The 22,435-nt window shown below is 43.4% G+C and overlaps 1 protein-coding gene across 6 annotated transcripts; it reads left to right on the forward strand.

Moving 5' to 3' along the window:
- The first annotated feature begins 5,258 nt into the window (after positions 1–5,258).
- Positions 5,259–22,397, forward strand: MLF2 (myeloid leukemia factor 2). 6 transcript variants are annotated; one of them, XM_061637085.1, is made up of 11 exons: positions 5,259–5,986; positions 6,448–6,520; positions 6,950–7,102; positions 7,810–7,882; positions 8,005–8,131; positions 11,004–11,039; positions 15,515–15,568; positions 19,080–19,205; positions 19,504–19,663; positions 19,754–19,994; positions 21,743–22,397. In XM_061637085.1, the coding sequence occupies exons 3-10, from the start codon at positions 7,087–7,089 to the stop codon at positions 19,930–19,932; spliced, it is 771 nt and encodes a 256-aa protein (XP_061493069.1). In that variant the 5' UTR covers positions 5,259–5,986; positions 6,448–6,520; positions 6,950–7,086; the 3' UTR covers positions 19,933–19,994; positions 21,743–22,397. The 6 variants fall into 6 exon arrangements, with proteins under 6 accessions (XP_061493069.1, XP_061493102.1, XP_061493085.1 ...); XM_061637101.1 differs by lacking the exon at positions 6,950–7,102 and having other exon boundaries at positions 5,266–5,986; XM_061637074.1 differs by lacking the exon at positions 5,259–5,986 and having other exon boundaries at positions 6,134–6,520.
- Positions 22,398–22,435: the final 38 nt, after the last annotated feature.

Consider the following 22,435-nt stretch of genomic DNA (forward strand, 5'->3'; position numbering starts at 1 on the left):
AAAGCTGTCGGGCCTGGGGCAAGATGCATGATTGGGCCCCCCTCCATCTTCCTACAAACAAAATGTTACTACTTTCTTTAAATTAGTTTTTAAATGACTTAGGGTTAACTTAGGGTGAGAAAGATAGAAAATAAATGAAAAAAGTTACTGGTAACCGGAATGGTATACTTAATATGTTTATTAAAAATAATTATGTTCAAAATAACCCTTGAAAAATGCTTATTTTTGTGTTGCAATTTTTAGAAATATTTTCAACATTATTTTGAGACGTGCTTTATATCAGTTCAGATTAATATTTCCGCTGTTTCCAATGGTATAAACAGTTTTACATTTGTTCACTTAATACAGGACCTACAAAGGAGGTCCAGAAAATGCATAGTGGTCCTAAATGTCCTGCAAGTACTGTACAGTTGTCTTGTACACTAATACTAACTTGATGTTTGAAAAACAAGTGTTTCATATTTGGTTTTACTCAAAAATGAAAGAAAATGTTAAATATGCAAATTTCTTGAGTGTCAAGTGTACAGCCAAATTGATCCATAATGAAGTATTCAGCAATGGGGTATGAGACCTATCCTTTCCCTGAGCAGTGCTAGTGCATCTCTGTTCTTCTACTTCAGCAGAACCCTCATTAGCTTTTTCTTCTAATAATATTTGAGCATCTAATAACTGGTTTTCACTATCTCCCTTATGATGATGTTGAAATAAAGTCCAGGCTGAATAAACTTGCCTGGCCTTTTTTTAACTTTTTCATATTTTTTTTCACTTTTCTGTGTTCTAAACTTGAATTTGTACTCCATAATGTTAATTTCACCTTAAAACAGTGCCAAAACACATGTAGACATGTTCCAGGGTGTTTTAGGCACACACCAAAATAATAAGAGGTGACAAGCTCTCTGATATATTAGTTTTCTCTTTATTTGCCACTTTGGTGTACTGTTCCTTTAAAAGAACTGTAGGAAATGCTTGTTGAGCAAATGTGAAGTGGGGCCTAGTAGTTCTGTGAACTGAACTGGGGCTTACTACTTGAGCCTAGTAGTTCTGTGAACTGTAACCTGGGGCCTACTACTAGGGCCTAGTAGTTGTGCAAACTGAACTGGAACCTACTACTGGGGCCTAATAGTTCTGGTCTCAGCTTGAGGTGTATGTTGTGTTTTCCCATGTTTCCTTATAGAAGACTTGGATATACAGTAGGGCCCCACTTTACGGCACTTCGCTTTACAGCGATTCGCTAATACAGCGGTCTCAATTAGACGCAATTAGACTAAAGCCCCACTCATATGGCGCCTGTTCTGCTTTTACAGCAGTTTTCGGGCATCGTGTGCCATTCTATTCAATGGGTTCTGCTTTACAGTGGTTTTTGCTTTACAGCGGGGGTCCGGAACGTAACCCACCGCATGAGTGGGGCCCTACTGTACCAAGGTTTAGCAACAGATGTTATAGCAACTCTCTGGTTTGTTGAGATACCCAAAATTATTTTGTAAAGAATTGGGTTTTTTTCCCATGGCACAGGTCCCCAGAAGCCTAGGCCCCCCAGAAGTCAGGACCCTGGGGATTTTGCCCCTCTGTCCCCCCTCTCCTCAGTCCTGTGGATATCCTAGACCACTGCCAGTTACGGCTTTAAAAGTTTAACATTAGTACTTTGAATTGGGCTCAGAAACTAAATGAGAACCAATAAAATCTTAAAATTGGCATTATATGTGATCACTGCAACCTCCCCATTCAGCAATCTAGCAGCTGCATTTTGAACCAGTTGTAGTTTCTGAGATCATTTTGAAGGCAGCTCATGTAAAGTGTTCAGATTAGTACTGGCCCAATCAATCAGGTCAAAGCCAATCACAAGCAATCGTGAAAGTGGACGGAACAGACTGGTATGAAATAACACAAAAATATGGTATTCCTCCAAATGTTTTCATACCAATTAGGAAATTCAGACAGAAGATATAAACAATGTTAATTGCTGTTCATAAGCATCATATGTATTCCTCACACCATACTCTAAATTCTTGTGTAGTTGGTTTATATAGTTTGTGGTTACATAGAAAAATTTGGGATCCATGACACAAGTCAACCCAAAAGATAGTGAACCCACGATGGCCACAAAGGTAGGCAGAAGGATGCAAAGTTAAGTACCTATTTGTGACATAGAAATCGAACTGAAGTAGCTATTTCACTTTTCTTTCCATAAATCAGATGCACAAAAAATTATGGCTGCTGACTGGAATTATTTTAATACATTCATTGTGTGTGCCAGGTGAAAAGACTATGATTAATATGCCCTTTGATTATTTTCCTTCTTGATCCATTAGTTCCAACAGCAGAGACAAGAACTTCTAGTTTAAATGTTTTGACAGGCATCTTATTAAATAGAACCTCAGAGTACAAGACAGATGGGGGACAGATGTCTATCTGAAGGAGATTTTGTCAATTGACAATTCCCAATGTTCCATATTTTATTTTCTTGATGGATTCCATTAAATCTCTTCTTTCAGCTCTGGCTTCAAATGGAACTGCAAATTAAGGGCTCCTTCAGATGTTCTTTTTAATCTTGCATTCATGATTATTTGTTGTTGCGATGGTACCAGGGTTGTTATACCCAATCCCACTTTCAATACTGTTTGTGTCTGCAAACGTTTCACAGTGGACACACTGCTTCAGTTCCAATAGGTGCATGCCCTATAACTTCCTGATGAAATCCTGTAACTTTTTATACCACAAATGTTCCAGAGTTGTTTTATTGTCCCATTTTTCTTCTGCTACAGGACAAGAATGCCCCTCCAGATGGAAATAATATGGTAACACTGCAGAAGCATTGCAGGACAACTAGTAAATCGGAATGGTGTGTGGATGGTCTGGTATAAATCCACCATTAATGCACTATTACCACGTTAATGACATGTTTCAGGATACACCTGTAAAAAAACACCAGTCTGCAGGGTCCACAATGATTGGAAAGAAAATGTTTTTTGACAGGGTTATGGAATAAATTTGCTATCACTGCAGGTCAGGGGGAAAAGTTTGAAGTTTTGGGAAATGGTCACCATGGGTTATAGCAAAAATATTTAATTCTATCAGTCAAACGATAAAAGGAATCTCTCCTGAGTCTTAGTTTCAGTTCAATATGCAGTGCTCAAGTGTGGTCACTTGTTTTCAAACAAGAGATCTGCTTTGCAGGTCAAACATTTACTTTTTCCACACCTGATATCATGTGTAGGGCAGGTGGGCATGGCTTGGCTTGACTTGGGCCAAATGGCTTCATGGACCAAATGGAGGGCCTGGAAGGCCTAGTTAGGCCCACAGGCCAGAGGTTAGGTTCTCAACTAGAGAGGAAATAGAAAAAAGGGTTTGATGTTTGAGGCCAGTCACCAAAACATCACCACACATGTGACTCATCATCAGGTCTTTGATTCTGAGTTTCTTTCTTGGACATTTTGTTTCTTAATAATGGTATTTGTTATTTAATTTGATTTTTGTAAATTGTGTTGCTTTCATTGATGTATTTTTATACTTGTGTTTATTTTTCTTTGTAAGCTGCCTTGAGGGCCTTTAGCCGAAAGGTGGGGTATAAATACATTTATTATTATTATTATTATTAGTAGTAGTAGTAGTAGTAGTAGTAGTAGTAGTAGTAGTAACAACCACCATTTACCAGCAGATCCCAGGGCAGGTTACAACAGTTTAAAATTCAAAATTAAAACAAATTACAATCATAGGAATAGGTTGGGTCCTGAAAATATACATCTCTGGTGTCAAATGCCAGGGTAAAGAGGTGTGCTTTTAGCATTTGCCAAAAAGTCTGAAGGTGCCAGACTTGCCTCTGTAGAGAGGGAATTCCATAACTTTGGGGCTGCTACAGAGAATGTCCTCTCCTGGGCCATCATCCCCCAAACCTCAGAGGGTGGTGGAACTACCAAGAAGGGCCTGTCTGCTGATCGTAATCCCTGAGAGGGTCTTCTCTAAGAGAAGAAGACAGTCTCCCAGATATTTGGGGTGTAATTAGTTTAGGCTTTAAACATTAGTGTGAGCATCGTAAATTGGGCCCAGAAATGAACTGGTAGCCAATACAACTGTTTCAGATCAGGGGTTATACAAATTCTAAAAGCAACCCCATTTTAGTAATCTGGTTGCTGCATTTTGCAGATGAAGTTTCCAAGTTGTCTTCAAGGGCAGCCCCACATAGAGCACATTGCAATAATCCATTCTGGAAGTTTCCAGAAAATGAAGTACTGTGGCCACATCATGTCTCGAAAAGGGGCCATAACCGGTGAACCAGCCTGAGTTGGAAATAGACACTCCTAGCCACTGAGGCCACTTGAGCCTCCTGTGACAATGCTGGATCCAGGAGTACCCCCAAGCTATGAACTTGCTCTTTCCAGGGCAGCGCAACCCCATCTAGAACAGGCTTCCCATCTCCTGGACTTGAGAACTTGGAACACATAACAAGTTGACGGCCTCCAAGAGGTCTTCTGTATCTTTAAAAGTTGTGCAGGGGGAAGGGAGAATTCCACCTTGTGCTTTTTCCCATTACAGTGTTGCAAGAACACCTGCACTTGACTGACTTTCTCTTCTCCTAAAGCTACAGGATCAGGATCAGGCCCTGAACCTGGTAACCCTAGCTGGGACTGATGGAAGTTGTAGTCCAGCAACATCTGGGGACCCAAAGGTTGGGAAAGGGTGGACTCCTTGTGTTCCTTCCCAGTATACCAATGCTTTGTACTAATGTTCTGTAGTTAATTGCTGACTTTTCTGCCTAGTATGTTTACTCATCTGGTATTAAGATGAGGATAAAATTATTGCCACAATATTATCAAATATGCAAATCAGTATTATCATGCAAATAGTATTATTAAATTTAATGTATGAGTAGAAACTTCACTGGTCAGTTCAGGTGTGTTAGATACTTATTAGTCTGAAGCAGAATGAAACTAGAACAAATTTAGTCACAGTTGAATCCAAAACATAATTGAGCCAAAAATCGAATGCATTCATTTCCTGACTTGAATAAACACAAACACTCCTTAAAGAAAGAGAGGCAGAAACAACAACAAAAAAACCTTAAAGGTTACCTAAAGATTTTTGCTATTTTTAATTAAGATTTTGTCACCTTCACTTCTGTCTTGTCAAAAGTTCACGGGCGGGGGAAGAGCTTTCTTATTTCCGTGATTATTTCGTAACGTCTGTCATTCCTTTGCTTTCCTCTTCCCCAGTTTCCCTCCCCTTTACAGCAGCCAGGTGAATGTCAGGAATGCAGGGATATCCCGTGTTTAGTTAGCTGCTAGGCTGCCTCTGTGCCACGTCCCCCAGAGGTGGAGGTAGCAGCTCTTTCCTAGACATTTTTCCACAGCTGAGGGGAGCTCTCTGGAATTTTGGTATTGCGGGCGATTGTCTTTGCAGTTGGGCCGGCCTTCAGGGTGCCATTTACGCATGCAAATTTCAATGATAAATATGGGATGCCTACGACAAAGACAAATTCAACCGCGGATGGAACAAATTTGGGCACTGACTTGGCATTCTCGACATGTTTGAAAGCTGCAAGAGAACGGACGACATTTCCTTTGGCTGTAATTTGCGTATAAATTGGCTAAAATATACGCTTAGTTTTGATTCACAACGTTCACACGTCCTTACAAAAAGCGGGAGATATGCTCAACGGTACTTTACATACTCAGGGCGTGAAAACCGCAAAACCAGCAGCAGGTTAGTTTGCAGACCCAGCCGGCTCTCTGGTGTCATTCTGTGATCATACAGAGACCTCTGCTGTTCACGGTGGCGCACTGCAGCTTCGGCGACTACTGGCAACTCCCTTACAATGGTCAGGAACGGGGCATTCTCTCTATTCATATGAATGAAGTTGAAGCTGGACTGCCGGCAACCATTTCCTTGGCATCAAAAGAATTTATGTGGATGCATTTTTATAAATATTAATGTTCGCTGTATTTCAGACCACTCAGAATATTGCACTTTTCTCTGTTGAATTCACTACAAGGTAAGTGTAAACGACAGTCATGGGGTGAAAGGAGCGGGACATTATTTGGAAACTACTGTTTATTTAATTACAACACAAACCATCGTACTGCCTTCGCAGGAGATCCTGCCATGTAACTCCTTTCTTGAGGGTGGGGCTTAGGCTTGGGGGCGGGGTTTCTGACATCACATCCTGCTTGGGCCTTGTTGTGGGTTTTCTTTGAAAAGGAAAAATATCCTTTCACTGTAAACGGGGTTGATAACAGTATTTGTATTTTCTTAAAAGAAGGTGGGGGAAAGGGGGGTGCAACTTGATCGGCATTTCTTGTGGCCCGGAGGTGGCTTGGTTGGTGGCGAGGGTGAAGGATTGGAACAAAGAGGCTCTCTTTCCCTTCACACCAGCATATTTGCAACAAAGAACATCTAGTGGGGGCAGGAAGGAAGGAAGGAAAAAAGGGATGCAACATTAATCTTCCCCTTTAGGACTCGTGGCTGGAATAAATTCCGGGAGAGCAAGAAGCAGGAGACGACAGCAACAAAGGAGCTGGCCAGAGATGTGAGCAGTCCTTCTGGGGAGGCTTATGTGTGCTTGGAGGATGGAGAGGGTGGGGGATAGAGTTGCCCAGAAAGCTTAGTAAGGAAGATAGAAGCTAAGCGTCCAGAATCTTCCCCCACACCTTCACCACTCCCGATTTTCGACCTGGGGCATCGCGGATACACGATCCGGAATTTGGAAAGGAAGGTGGTGTTTTTGAGAAAGAAGTTGGAAGTTACAGCAGGCCGGTGTGTGTGTAAACAGGTGTTATTGATGATATGCACTGTAATAAGTAGGTTTGCATGTAATTGCAGTATTGTACCATGCGATACTAATAGTACTTTATGCAGTTGGTTGGTTGTTAGTGTACTCTAGTAGCAATGTAATGCCTTACTGCTGTAAACTGTACTGATTAATGTGGTAAGCTCGGGTTCATTTTTGTATTTGTAGGTAAAAGAGTTGTCAATTTAAGAATGGAGTAATTTTATACAGGGGAGATCCGTAGAGTTTCATCTGGACTGGGGAAGGAATTGAGTATTTGTAGGTTATGCAGAAGGTCTAGGACCTGAGCACTGCATTTGGAGCTGATGCCATTGCAAAAAGGTGATGGATTGATGTGCAACTGCCTTGGTTTTTTTTTCTTCTTCTGTCGTATGTATGATTATTAATTCTGCTATTTAAATTAAATAGTTGACTGTCACACTTATACTGGGGTGGCCAGGTGCAAAGAATGAGTGCTGGAGTCTTGTGTTTCTAGTATAGGGATTTCCACTGTAGTGCCCTCCAGATGTTGCTGGACTATAACTCCCATCATACCTGACCATTTGCCATTCTGGCTGGGGTGATGGGAGTTGTAGTCCATAACATCTGGAGGGCACCACATTGGCTACCTCTTAGTAATTATGAAGATTAAGAAATTTTGACAAGCGTAGCTTGCTGTGCATTGATAAGAAAAGTGGCAATATACCTGTCAGGTTTCCCACATCTTCATAGTTGCTAAAGATGCAGGACGCCTGTCAGTCTTTGCACTGGGTCTCTCTCACTCACACACCCCCACACCCCTCGTGTGAGTAGTTGAAGTTTATGTGTGTAAGAGAGCGGGGATTGAAGGGCTTAGTGTGAAGATAATTTCTCTTGGATTACAGCACGTGCTTCTCGCTAACTGCTTCAATACTTGTTGAGGTCTATCAGGAGAATAATTATCAGTGACTGGGTATGTTGTCTAGTAAGGATGAGGGCAGGCGCTGCATGGAAAAGGAGACTGGCCTTTGTATATATCCATATTCACTTCTTGTTTCCCTAATGGATAGCCCACCCTGCATTTGAGGGAATTATGTTCCGGTTCATGAGAGATGGCGAGCCAGAGGATCCAATGTTTGTGATGTGAGTACAGCCCAATAGCCTTGCCTCTTGGAAGGAAACAGGCTCAAGGGGACAGAGGGTTCGGTTTAGGGTGGATTGCTTAGAGATCTAACTCCCTTGTGTATCTTCTCATCTTCCTCCAGGGACCCTCTTGCCATCCACCACCAGCACGTGAACCGTGTGCTCTCAGGTGGCTTTGGTTATAGCCCTTTCCTCAGCATTGGCAATGGGACTGTACCTGGAACACGCCAGGCTAGCCGTAGAATGCAGGTAATAGAACTTTGACTAGGTCTGTTTTCTCCCCTTGGCATAGATATGAGTAAAGAAAGGGTGCCACATTCCTGTATCATCTCTCAATCTCTTTAAAAAAAAAAATAAGCACTTTGAACATGTGAAGCTGCTTCATTCTGAGTCAAATATTGGTCTATTTAGCCACTCTAACTAGCAATGGCTGTACAAGGTCTCTAGCAGAGAAAACCTCTCTTGTAACGCTCCCTTTGGACTAAAACTGAGATCTTCTGAAAGCATATGCTATGCCACTGAGCCGCATCCTCTATTGTTCCTCACCTCTGTTACGAACTGTGCAGTTTGCATGCAAGCCTGTGATTCTTGCATGCAATCTGACACTCAGTCCTGAGGATCTTTTGATGTTGAGACCTGGAAGGTACTCCAGAGTTTGGCACTCCACGCGTTAACACAGACACAAAGAAAAAGCACAAGTAAATTTATTATATCAAAAAGCATATTGTCTGAAAAGGGAATTGGCACATTTGAACAAAATCAATAAATGGTATGCTGCTATTAGGCTGCATTTAGGGGAGTTTAGAGAGAGCTATTCTTAAGAGCATTCCTAGGTAACGAAGGAAAACTAGGATGTGGTCAGGGAAAGCGATGGGAATAAGGGAGGTTTGGGTAGTGGTTTTGTGGGGCTTTGGAAACGGTTTGAAGGCAAGAATTAGAAGAAAGGGTATTGGAAGAGTTTGGGGTATGGTGAGGGGAATAAAGAGCAGGTCTGCCCCGGAAAGAGGGGCCTGATGAGGCTGGCAACAGCAAGATAGAGGAATGTGAAAGAGAGTGAGTTTGGCCAGCTGATGGGCTTGAGAGGGAGGGGGCGGGGAGCTTGATACCCTTTCCTTATTCTGCGAGGCTGGGGTTCAGTGCTGGAGGTGCAGGTGCCTCTTCAGCAGCAAGAGGGAGAGAGAAGGGGGAAGAAGGAGAGGGGTGGGGAAGTCCACCGGAAGTTCCCGGGCGATGAGGTGAGGTATCCACAGAAGCCTAATTGCTGAGGTGAAAAGCATCACCTCTTATGTTTAAGTTGGGCTTGAAAATTAACTGTGAAAACAAAGACTGGAAATCCCTGACAGCAAATGGGTGTTAAAAGTTTTAAGATGGTGCCAGCCAAGAAGAGTTTGTCTAAATTGTTTGAAAAATGGCTTGTAGAAAAATCTTATTCTGCTGTCTAGGCGAGATGGAGATGGAGAAAAGGGATTAAAATATCTTTTAGGCTCTGTTGGCAAAAGCCTTTAGGCTGTTGAAAACTATTTGGTTAGTAATGGTGAGGAGTGGGAGGAGGAAAGAGTGATATATTTAGGTGATCATATCATGGCTAAAAGGAATCTGATGCTCTTTTGTTTACCTTTTCAATAAGGGAGGAATGGCAGAGATTTACAGTGAAAGGAGATAATGAATTTACCAAATGTTCTTGCAACTCATCTTGCTTCGAATATGCATTCCTCTCCTGAGGGCTCCCCAGGCCCAAATCAAAACTTCCTTCTGAGGTGCAGGATATCATAGCACAAACTGGATGTTTCTAAGGGTGCTTCATAATAGCTGTAGAATACAGAGTTGATGCTTCACTGTGCTTTCCACTATGCATATATCTTTTAAGCCTTAGCCATATGGAAGGTCACTGGGGTTTATGTGAAGTTCAGACACCTCTTCCCTGGTCCTGTTGTTTAACATGTGCTTATTTAAACCTCCCGATCTGTTTACCGTTCACCCAGTTTAGAGAGTTCCTGTTGAACACTTCACAAATGTGTACTATCCTTAATAAGTTGACTTTATCCATAAGCTTGGTTATTTTACTGTCCTCTCTGCTGATTTGATGAAAAAATTAAACAGTAGTCCCGGAACAGAGCTGCTGAGGGCGGGGGAACAGTTCATTTCCGCACTCTTGACCTTCTACTTCCTGTTCTTTAGCCAGTTGCCAGTGAATAAGAGGAAAGGCATTCTTATCAAATGATGGATAAGATTTTTTTTAGGAGTCTTTAGGGCAGGAGTGAAGAACCTGTGGCCCTCCAGATGTTGTTAGACTTCAACTCGCTGAGATATACAGAAGGCTACAGGTTCCACAAACACTGCCAGTGAGAGATTTGTCAAAAGCATTTGGAAAATCCAAGAATATAATATCTACAGGATTTCCCCTTATGTTTGTAGATGTTTTCAAAGAATTTCTAAAGTGAAGAAAATTCACTTTTTAAGAATTGTTGAAGCAAGACTTTTCTCTGGAGATCTTCCTTATCTTCCTTCAGTTCATCCACAAACACGTTTTTCTCCTAATACTCCCACAGCCTCTCTGCTTGTTTTCTTGCTTCTGATGTGGTTTCAACCCTTTTAAAAACAGCTTTTGCAATTTATCAGTTTTTCCCCATTGTTTGTCTTTATCAGTTTACATAAGTTCTGCCAGAATTTGGCCAGTCAGTCAAAGTGTTCAGCATGCTTAAGACCACTGATTTCATTGTGCTTAAACTCATCAGGAACTCTGCTGGGTTAGGGCGTTTGTGTAGAGTTTATTTTGTTTTTTTGCTATTTTTTTTTAAACCCTTCAATTTTGTCTTTTTAATTATTTGTGACCTTTCTCATCTGTAGGATATATTTTATGTGGGTCTGTTACATGGCATTATATAATCTCCAAGCTTCTTTAAGAGATTTGACCTCATTTTTCAATTTCTTTTTAAACACTTGTCCCACTTTTGAAATTAAATATTCCTATTTTGATAGACTTCAGTAGTTGATGTCCTACAATATCTCTCCCTTCTGAGTCTCTTAACTGAATAGTGAGCCCTTTTGTTGTTCTTAGATGTGGGTGGAAGTACTTTATTACAAAGGGGCAGATTGTAATTGTTCTCTTTGCGTTTTACAGGCAGGAACTGTTTCGCCCTTTGGGATGCTAGGAATGGTAAGCCCTACTGATCTTCTCCCCACACAAGTGCAGTTTTCGGAGTCATCTCCATTAAGTAACATCCCAAGTTTCTTCTGCTGCGGAGTGCAGTTGTAAAATGCTGAAAGTTGTAAATTCCTCCACAGAAAAAGGTTTGCATGTGAAGGTTTGAATTGTTTAATTCAGAGAGGAAAATGATAGAAGCCATGATGAAAGAGAGAAGGATCTCCTCTATAATCTTTTTCAAGACAGAAAGAAGTCGTCAAAGGGCAGAAAGTTTTCAGTGAAGCATTACAATTTTGCGGAATGGCTCACTTTGCATGTCATTTTAAACCATAGTTTAATGCAAACATGGTTTAAAGATGAATGCACAGCATCCTGGTGTGTAGGGAGAATATTGCAACCACTTTGCTCCTCCTCCACTCCTACTGCCACCTCATGACTAAAAACTAAGCCATGGTTTGCCTTAGCATTGTATCTGTACCCAGGCTTGTGGCTTATGTCTTCCAAACAAACCATGAGTGAGCAGTCAGCCAAAAACAAACCTTGGTTAAACCAAGGGCTGTAACCAAAGTTTGTTCCTGGTTGACTGCTTGCTCATGGTTTGTTTGGAGACAAACCAAAAGCCTGGGTAATGCTAAGACAAATCGCGGCTTACTGCTGCTATGCTACCAGGATCTATGAGTGGGGGTGGAGCAAAGAAGTTGTGATTTGTCCCCCAAGTCCCAGCATGCTGCATGTTCACTTTTAAATCATCGTTTAAGTTTAGCTATGGTTTAAACATGATGTGGAAACCAGACCAGTATGAATTTGGCTATCTGGGGAGATTTTTGAGATCGAGGGCATGTCAGGTGTGAGAAACAGGTGGACTGCTTCTTTGGATCATGAGGGCACCCAGCCCTAGGGTGGCTGGAGAGAACTAGTAGGTTGGGAGAGAGATTCAGGAGTCCCTGGTTTTATTTTATTTTTTGCTTGGGTTGGTTTACTCACCAAATTCTTTGCATGTGGTAAGTACTTGGGGGAAGGGAGTGTGACGTCCTTCCCCGGCACCACCTGTGAAGCTCTCACTTGTGGCTACCAGCAGACAGGATCGTCAGGTTTATTCTCACCGTTTACAGCACTAGCACCGATCTCAAAAGATCCCACTGCTAGGCCTTACTACCCAACACTCTGTATCTCTTATAACCTTTAGACTGTGCCTTAGTCTCTGCCAGGCTATCTCGATACCTTGTGTCTATGGGTATAGGTAATTCCCAAAAACCCCTGCAGCCTCTTGCACTGAAGCATACAGCCCTGGGTTTCTCTGTGGGACTGGATACACTTTCCTCTGATCTGCCGCTGCCACCATTCGATACAAACTGTTCAGCCTTGGTTACTTTGCTATTCCCCCTGATATGTGTATCCCAGCTGAAGGAATCAGACTTTTGTTTAACCAAGAAATATTTATTAAGAATTAGATATAACAAGATTACTTAATTACTTTGTTGACAAACTTATGGTTTCATATATGTTCTGACATGTGCTTTACTTCTCATTAATTGCCTCAGAACTCCGACTCACTCTGAACAACAACATCCATCTCCAAACACCACCAAAACCTCTCTCAACCTCCAACATCCACCACCAAACCCTCTCTGATTCAACTGTCATTCTTCCATTTATACTCCCAGCCATTCAAACGCTCAGCCAATCATCCAGCATTCTACTGCTCATGTACTCCCCCCTCCTTTTTCGCTCCACTTACCATATGTCTTCTATATAACCAGCACTTACCATATTTACAATATAAGCAGGAACATCACAGGGAGTCCCTCATTTTGTGCTGCTCCTTCTTGGGCCAAAGCGTAGCATCATAACACCACACGCCGCCACCTCCTTTTCCTAACTAGGGAGGAGGAGAGTCTCCTGTGGCACTGTTGGTCAGGGCCCTCACAGCTGGCAAGTGGATTTCGTGGAGGTTTTTTTTTACCGTGAATAACTTGGCGCTGGCCACTTAGTTCCAGAAAACTCAGTAGACAGGATGCTGTGCAGATATTTGATTCTGATATTCCTATGAACTGGACAAGGGATATATTTAGTCCAAACATGAATATTTCCATAATTGAGATGGAAACTGATGCACTAGGGACATGTACTGAAGATGAATTTAATTGTCATGTTTTACCCTAAAAATGGTTTAAAGAGCAGCAAAATGGTGGGTTCCCTCCTTCTCTTCCCTCCTTGCATGCTTGTGTGGATATACCTCTAACTGACTTTAGCATTGTAAATATGGATGAGGCAATGTGGTGTAGTGATCAGAGTGTTGGGTTTCGCCTAGGGAGTCCTGAATCCAAATCACTAGTCAGTAATGCAGCTCACTGGATGACCCTGAGCCACTTGGTCTCTGTCCTAATTTAGTAATTGTTTGTCTTAAATTAGACTCCGAGAACAGGGAGACTTGTGGGGATAAAAGGTGGCGGGGAGGAGAAAGAAAACACTTGATACAAATGTGTTTACTACATAAGGAGCTTGTAGTTACTCCTGAGTGCAATCCAGAGTATGTTCCCTTGGGTTTAGGGCAGGGCTGGGGAATCCTTATGTCTGCACACCCCTGCAGGCCAGACGCGCATCTCCGCACACCCCAGTGGAACAAGTCTGACAGACGGCTGGGGCTTCCCACATGTCAGTCACCTGTTCCCACAATGATGTGAGCCCTTTTTGCTTACATAGTTTGCAGTCAAACTGTGTTGGCAAAAAAAGAGTGAACGACACTTCCCTAGCCCCAGCTACTGATTGTCGGTGTCAAGAATAGCTAAGTTTGAGTTAAAGTTGGTCAAGCTAAAATGGTTCAACCAGAGGGAATTCTGGGAACTTGTTGATCCCTGGGATACTCTGCTGGAGAAGTCCAAGGCTTTAGTGCCAGACAGGCAATTTGCTAATGTCGAGAAGATGCAGCTGAACCTTATCTGTTATCTCTTACCTGCTTCCTGAGATCAAAGTCAGGGAGAGTGGGTATTGCAGATCAGGACCGCTGGGTGGGACTGTCTAGCCCCCCCTTATCTTCAGAGGAGGTGATCACGGAAGGGGCGCCTAGGATGGCTAATTGGCCCCCTCCCTGTTGCCAGCTATACCCCATAAAAATGAAGGATGATCCTTCAGTTACTTGTTCCCGTTCCCTATTTCCATCTACTTTGCCTTACCTACGATGCGGGTAAGCCATTGGGGAACCAGGCATTCAACTTGACATAAGTGTAGCTAAGTTAGATCAGGTTTGTTGTATTCCCTTTGTCTGCTTGAATCTCTCACTATTGTTATGCCAATATATCTCTTGTTAGCCCGGTTGAGGGCAATTAGCTTTAAAGGAAACAGATGCTGCTCTCTGTTTTTTGTATGTACCTTTCTTTTCTTTTAAATAAACTTCCCTTTTATTAATGGTGTGTATTGCTTGGAACTTATGGCTCTAAAATCTAGTCCTTGATCACTGGTTGCTACTGACTACCTTTGGTTAATGTGGGTTAATGCTCTAGAGCAGGAGTAACTATAGGTCTGCTCTAGGATCTCAGTTAGCGCTCTGAAGTCCCCTTTCTCAGAGTAGGGAGCTAAGAAAGGGGTGGTGGCAGTTCTACCGTAAAACTAATATTGGAAGAGGGAGAGTTTGCCTGGGAAGCAGTGGCCCAAGGGAATTGGGACTGTTCTCAGAAGCAAAGAACCCCCTTGGGGTACTGAGGTCAAGGGACCCCAGGGGGGACAATCTTTGACAGTCAGCACAGCGCTACCCCAGCATTGACAATTGGCTGAGAGGCAGCGCTGCACCAGGAGCTTTGCACTGCTAATCATGTGACTGGTGGTGCCTGCCTGCAAAGCCTTTTTGTCCAAATCCCGCCTTTACCTGCCCCACACCTGATGTCTGTGTTGTCAGGTGTAGGACAGTGGATGTGGCTTGGCTGAAATGGCCTTGCAGGCCAAATGGAAAGTTAGGCCAGAGGTTCCCTACCCCTGGGTTAGGGCAAAGATGAGGGACCTTTTTCAGCCTGAGGGCCACATTCTCTTGTGGGCAACCTTCCAGGGGCCACATGCCAGTGGTAGGTGGGCCTATAGCCAAAAGTGACAGAACAGTGGATGTGACTTGCCTTTGTACAGTAGGCTACATTTCAGCTATGCAAAAGCCAGAAGTTCCTGCACGCCCTCTCCATCCAGGCAAGCAAAAGGCACTTTCACAGTTCAAAGACGGATTCCAGCCAGGCAGAAGCACACAGGGACGGTGTGACTAAGGCCACTGTGAGGCATGCTCTGGGGAGAGCCCTGAGGGCCCCAAAGAGAACTCCCCCACCTCTGATGTGGGGCATGTCCATCCTTGAGGTGGTGCTGTGCACTCATGAAGGTCGGACAGCTGTGCAGCCTTAGTCAGGAGAGGAAAAGGGGTTCATTCTGCCAGAGCATCATTTCACTGTGTATTTTCGCCGACTGGTGACTCTCCCCAAACCTTAGCTCTTTTCCTTTGCTCTCTCCTTCAGGCAGGTGGTTTTATGGACATGTTTGGAATGATGAACGACATGATTGGGAACATGGTAAGACCCCTGTGGCTTGTGTCCGTCTGTTCATGTGCATCGCTGTGTTCCCCTACAGCTAGCCCCGTGAGATAGGTCATTCAGCTGGGTTTGTGATGCAGTGTTGCCTGGCACATAGACATAGCCGGGGTCACTATATGACTTCGTTGCCTCAGGGGGCAGATTCTTGCATATGCCCAGGACTGTGCGCATGTGGCAATTCCATGACGGTGCACAACCTCCTCCCACCCCCCCAAAAAAGAGAAAATCGGAATATTCCGTTGGGAACGGGATTTTTTTAGGACGTTGGCTTTCTTTTTCAAAGCAAATTTCTATCCCTTTGTCGCTATGAGAAGATATGCTTGGAAACAACGCCTGCTGGAATCTCAGCCAAACTAGCGGTTGAATAAAATTTCCAGTGGTAGGACTTCATTGTCTTGCACGGATCGTTATCCCTTCTTCCCCTGACTAACAAAACCAGAGCAGATTTTACGACGTGAGAACAACTGCAGAGTAAGATCTGTAAAAAGAAGAAATTGTATAAATTGGTGAAGTAAGACATCGTTTATACAAGTTGCTGAATTGCTTAGGAGCAGAAATTTACTTAATTTTTGCTCCCCTCCCCAGTGTGGGATGCACGCAGCCCTGCTTTATGACCTTTATGGATGATGGTGGTGGCAAATGCAGAGCTAGCCGTTGCTTTTTCCCAACTCCACACATGTTTTTCCCCATTCTTTCTCCTGAAATAGTGTAGGAGGGCAGATGGCCATATCCTCTCTTGAAAAATGTCAAGAAGAAACCAGAAACCGGCAGGAGAGGAGGCTAGTTTCAGGGGTGCCAACAGGATTTCTTGGGCCCAGTACACTGTATGTGGATTGGGGCTGCTACATTCCCACCCCCCACCTCCTGGCAATCTAGCAGTTTGACAAGAACTGCTGCTTATGTACATATATTAGCAATATTACATAAGACAGGCACCTTTGCTGTATTCCTTGTGGCACCTGCTTAAAACTTTTGTTTGTCCAGACACATAGATGTTGGTCTACTTTCATCTCTTTAGTTAGCTGTTCTAATTGTTTTAAATATGTTTTTAATTACTTGTTTTTAACCGTATTATTGTTTTTTAAATGTTTTTTGTAAACTGCTTAGAGGTTTTTACAATCAACCAGTATATAAATTATGTTAAATACATAAAAAAGTGGATGGTTATTTTGAATCCAGTCTTGATTTATTTAACAGATTTTAACCTGCCTTTCAGAGATCCTGCCCTCACAAGGTATTTTACAAGTTATAAATAGTTCAAAAATCATAATCATATAATTATTAAATACCATTTAAACATTATAAAGACCCTCCGTGGCGCAGAGTGGTAAGCGGCGGTAACGCAGCCGAAGCTCTGCTCGCGGCCGGAGTTCGATTCCAATGGAAGGAGGAAGTCGAATCTCCGGTAAAAGGGGTTGAGGTCCACTCAGCCTTCCATCCATCCGTGGTCGGTAAAATGAGTACCAGCATATGCTGGGGGGTAAAGAAAGGCCAGGGAAGGAACTGGCAATCCCACCCCATATATACGTTCTGCCTAGTAAACATCGCAAGACGTCACCCTAAGAGTTGGAAACGACTTACACTACAAGTCCTGGGACACCTTTACTTTTTAAACATTAAAAAAACATAAAAAGATGACAGCTAAAAAAAATTCAAACAGGGAAAATAAATTGTTCAACCATCATAATCAGTAAATGACATTTAGGGCGCCATGCAACTCTTGTTTACCCTGGGCTGAAGGGAGTTGCATATGGCAGACCCCCAGCTCAGCCAGGCTCCATCAGCTGAAGCCCCTAACTCTGGCTCAGCTGCAGCGGAGCTGAAACCCTGCCAGCTCAGCTGGGGGTCCGCTGAAGAAACCCACTCCGGCAAAGCCGGTGTAAGACCTCAAAAAGTGGCATTCTGGGGGCGTGTCAGAGAAGGGACCGGGGGGGGGGAGCTTACACAACATCCAGCTCCCGTTTGGAGCATTCCTGTGGGTTCTGATCACGGCCAAAGTTATGCCAAGAAGAAGGTCAGTCTATGAAAATAATTACAATGGAAGTCTATGAAGAGCGCTTACTCTCCAATAGGGGTATTAGTGAAAGCTGGCTTTTCGTTTCCAGTCCCTGCGTACAACTCAGATGGCCTGGAGGGTCCAAAATGGCACTTGGATGCCGCAGACATTCCTGTCGGCTCCTGCTCTGCCGGCATCTCTTCCACCAACTTCCCATGTGTTGGATTGCTCTGTTAAACATTAAAGTAATATTAACAGATAGCAGCAGCTAAAAAACTTTTCAAACAGGAAGATAAACGATCTATGAATAAGAACAATATTCAACAATGCCCATATTGTTCTGAAAAAGAGCAATATCCAAGTGGCACCACTAGATCTTATAGCATCATAAAATGAATAAATTACTTGGAACACATTTCTCAGTACCATCTTGTTTTTTCATTCACTCTTGGCCTACCCTACCTCACAGAGTTGTTGCAAAAATAAAAGCGGGAGGAAGGACCCAGGAAGAAAAGCCAGCTGGAAATATGTCATGTCGTATTCACAAACCATACAGTAAAAGGCTGCCCCCCATTGCTTTAACAACAACATTCCACAGTTCTGATATTTTACAGCAAAATACCAACCAAAAAAAACTTGCCAACAAATGCAAATACTCTCAAGCATGTGCAGCTTGACTGAAGCAACTGTCAGCCTAACCTATCTCACAGGATTGTTGGAAAGACTCCATACACACAACTTGAAATGTAAAAATGCAAGCACCACATATAATAGTTTCTTGTCAAAACCAGTTGGTCACTGCAGAACATTTTTTAAAACAATCAGCATTAGTTTCCTGCCACATCACAGCAGTGACACCTAAGTAGGAACTGCCTAATTGCTTAAAAATAGGAGGGAGAGAGAGAAACAAACAAAATCCTATGTGTCTACTCAAAAGTCCCACTGACGTACAGTACAATCCTAACCATGTCTACTTAAAAGTAAGTCCTATTGAATTCAGTGGAATGAAGAGACATTGCAAATAAAAACACACACAAAAAGCCAGGAAAATAGGTGTCCCCCCCACCCACTGTGGTTTGATTGCTACATTCCTGATTTTTTACAATAAACAAGCCTGTTGTTCAGTCTGTATTTGCTGTTTGTTTGGGGGGGGGGGTGCGTGGGAGATTCTTTAACACCCACTCACACTTACTGTGTAGTAGACTCTGCAGAAGATAACCTTAGGGAGTTCCTGATGATCAAATTAAGATTACAGAGTGACACACTGTTAGCCAGAGAGGAGAAAACGGCAGCTTTTGATTTGCTGGTGCCCAATTATCAATCACAGCTCTGACTTCACTCATTAGCTAAGAACCTGGAAGGGCAGAGACTTAGCAAAGAATGCTAGCTCATTTTGCTGAAATTGCGGGGGAGGCAGACAGCCCACATTTCGTGTTCTAAAGCAGGCAGAAAGTCGTAAGATTGTTTACCTCTTTTGCTCTTTCACGTGTCTAGGAGCACATGACAAGTGGTGCCAACTGTCAGACGTTTACCTCTTCAACTGTCATATCCTACTCGAATCTGGGGGATGCCCCCAAAGTCTATCAGGAGACCTCAGAGACACGCTCTGCCCCTGGTGGGGTGAGTAACAGGCTATTGTCTTTGACCCGAATTTAAAACTGATCCCTGTGGCTTACTGGTCTTGCTGGGTATATCGGCATGAATGCAGACTGGGTGTGTTGAGGGTCAACAGACAAGATTCACAGTCTGAGGTGAGTTTTGGTCTCTGGTGTAGATTATGTAGGGCAATGGATTTGATGATTGTCTATTGTGAAATTTGAAGCAAACCACTAGTCTTCTGCTTGGGCAAAGCTTAGAAGTTAAAAGGCTAGCAAATTTTTTATACATTCCTAGCTAAGACCTGTTCACCTGTCCTCAGATCCGGGAGACAAGGCGGACGGTGCGAGACTCGGACAGCGGCCTGGAGCAGATGTCTATTGGACACCACATCCGGGAACGTGCACACATCATGCAGCGCTCGCGTAATCACCGCACGGGTGACCAAGAGGAGAGGCAAGACTACATCAACCTAGATGAGAGTAAGTGTTCCCTGCAGCAACTCCCCTTTCTTCGAGCAGGCCACTTAGCCTGTCCCCACTCAGTTGCCTCCTGCCCATTCCCATTTTCAGGTGATGCTGCTGCATTTGATGACGAATGGAGGCGAGAGACATCCCGCTTCCGGACGCAGAGAGGGCTGGATTACCGGCGTCACGAGGGAAGTAATGGCCGCAGGGCTGAGGGGACTCGCCTTGCTATTCAGGGACCCGAGGAGTCTCCAACCAGACAGTCGCGCCGGTACGACTGGTGAATCCAGAGCAGACTTAAGGGGGGGTGTGATGCGGTCACCCCCAGATCTACCTTCATGCTCTTGTAAGTCTTAACTGTTGCCCCTCACATGCATGCTGTACCCCAGTGTATGTCTCCCAAGCTTTTCAGATGGGGTACAACCTGGCTATCCAGACCACTGTTTCAGTACACAATGGGCCTGTGGCATATTTCTGTGCCCAGCAGTGATGTTTTTAGTCTTTTGTGTGTGCATGTCCACGCGCCCATCCACGCACACACTGTGGTATATGCCAAAAAACAGCCTGCACACGTGCACAGCTGGGCCTTAAAGTTGGTGATGTTTACATAGCATGAGAGAATGTTAAGAACTAGTGGACTTTGAGCAAACCTGCCTGCAAATGAGCAAGGCACAGGACAGAGTCCAGGATAGGAAGAAAGCTGAGCTTTTCTTTTTCTTTTCTTTTTTTTTTTTGAAGGAAAGTTGTTGGTTTTTCTGTGTGCGGCGGCCTCCAGGAATTAAAGAGAATGAGGAGTGGTAGTGGTGGTGGAATTATTTTAATAAAATCTAATAAAACACTTCAAAACAAAACAGGGTGTGTGGCTCATCTGGTGGCTCCTAGTGTAATTCTGTTTCTGAAATGAAACATGTTAGAACTTTGTCATTATGTTTATGGGAGACCACCAGAGAACTTCATGTATGCCATGCCAAGCTCCTTACAGGAAAAGCAATATTTTATTTTAATTTTAAAAGGTGCTTTTCTGCCCTAGAAGCAGTTCCAAGAGGTTCCGTGTTTTTTCCAGTCAGGGTATCAGTGGGTAAAGTCAAAGCTAGTACTCGTGCTTTCCCGGAGCACCTCCATGAGACTCAAGTCTTGTACCATCTTTTCCAAAAGAATCTATTATCCTGCTGGGTTCTTCATCTTCCCAAAGGCAAACTTTGCTGTAGCCACATTTGTTAGTAACAGAAGGAAGAATCTAAGGGCACCATCACATTATGACATTGCAGCCACACTTGGAAATATGTCCATATTGATTTCAGTGAGGTTTGTTTAAAAGTCGGTCTGCTGCCTTAAATTGGTTTGAAATGGGGCAACCGTCTCTTCAAAATGTCTTGGAATTACTACTTTTTAAGGCTTTTTTTATGAAGAGAATTCCTTACTTGCAGAACCACATTTTGGAGGGAGCCTGTACTGTAGAAATGTCATAAATGAGGGATGGGGGGAAACCTGTGACCCTGCAGATGTTGTAGGACTCCCAATTCCCATCACCCCTGATCACTGGCCATGCTAGTTGGGGCTGATGGGGAGCTGGAGTCCAGCAACATCTGGGGGGCCATAGGCTAGCCACTCCTGCCCTAAGCCATCAGCAAAGTATGCACGTGCCTTCTAAAACTGGCATCTGAGCTGCTTCAAAAAGAAGCAGCAAACTTTGGTTGAGTTTCTGCTAATAGATTTGATTGAATGAAAACAAATTCTAATTTGGTTCTGGCAGCTGATGATGCTTTAACTGCATTCAAAACTGGATTTAGGAGATGCTGACTGAAGCCTCACTGAGGTGGTAACGGATGCATTGGTTATACCTTTTCAGACTTGCAGCTGGGAAATTCCATGATTCCATTTAAAAAAAAATCTCTCAACATAGAACATTCCATCTTGTGAGCCCCAACCTGCAATATGAAATAGTACAGTCCAGAAACAAATTACTTTCCTTAGTGAGATCTGTCATGGGGATTGTGCACCGAATCTTCCATTTTTCTTGCTTGCTGTTTTTTCTGCGTTTCTCTTCTGTTCCCTGATTTCTATTGTTTCTCTCCTTCCTACCCTCTTGCTCAGGTACAGACAGTGAAACTCTGATGGCGAAGCCCCTACGAAACATCACTTGGACCTTCCTCAAGTTGAATACTAGCCTCGTGCCCCTCTTAAAATATAAATTAAGTGACTAACTCTCTTCGCAGTTGTACTCCTTACATAGAGCAGGTGGCCAAGGGAAATGTGAGGGACCTTGTCCATGAATGAGTGACACATCAATTTTACTTAGTTCTTTTTCCTCTAATTCCTCCCTGCCCTTCATTGAGCTACCCCTTCCCTTAGTGTTTTTTGGGGGATGCAGGAGTGGTCTCCCTCAATTTTTGCCATCCCCTCTGTATTTCCTGCTCCAAGTTTGGCTGGTTCCAGAGTTTGTATTTAATCTACCCACCCACCTCAAGTGGCAACCAAGTAAGAAAATCTGTTGACCTGCTATTAGTTTCAAGCGCTTGGAAAATAACCTTTAGTCGCCTTTGCTCTTGGCCGGCCTGCCTCCCTGCCCTGGAAATAGGGTATGTATGAAAAGGGTACAAGGGACCGGGTGAGGTGTGGACAAACCAAACAGGCCCTACCTCTCTGTCCCAATCCAGTCAGCTCCCCATCTTATAAAATTTGATTTTGTGAAACTTGTAACTAGATGTTTACTGAGTTGAATAAAGAAATGGAACCTGTAAAGCAAGTGGAGTCGGCCTCCATCTCCATCTTTGTGTCTCTTGAGTT

The sequence above is a fragment of the Rhineura floridana genome, chromosome 1 (genome assembly GCF_030035675.1).
Source record: "Rhineura floridana isolate rRhiFlo1 chromosome 1, rRhiFlo1.hap2, whole genome shotgun sequence".
In the NCBI taxonomy this organism is placed as follows: Eukaryota; Metazoa; Chordata; class Lepidosauria; order Squamata; family Rhineuridae; genus Rhineura; species Rhineura floridana.

Excerpts from the sequence above, each read along its gene's own strand:
- MLF2 (XM_061637085.1), top strand. Across the intron at positions 7,883-8,004 it reads GAGGATCCAATGTTTGTGAT|GGACCCTCTTGCCATCCACC; the intron begins GTGAGTACAGCC and ends ATCTTCCTCCAG. Across the intron at positions 15,569-19,079 it reads ACGACATGATTGGGAACATG|GAGCACATGACAAGTGGTGC; the intron begins GTAAGACCCCTG and ends TCACGTGTCTAG.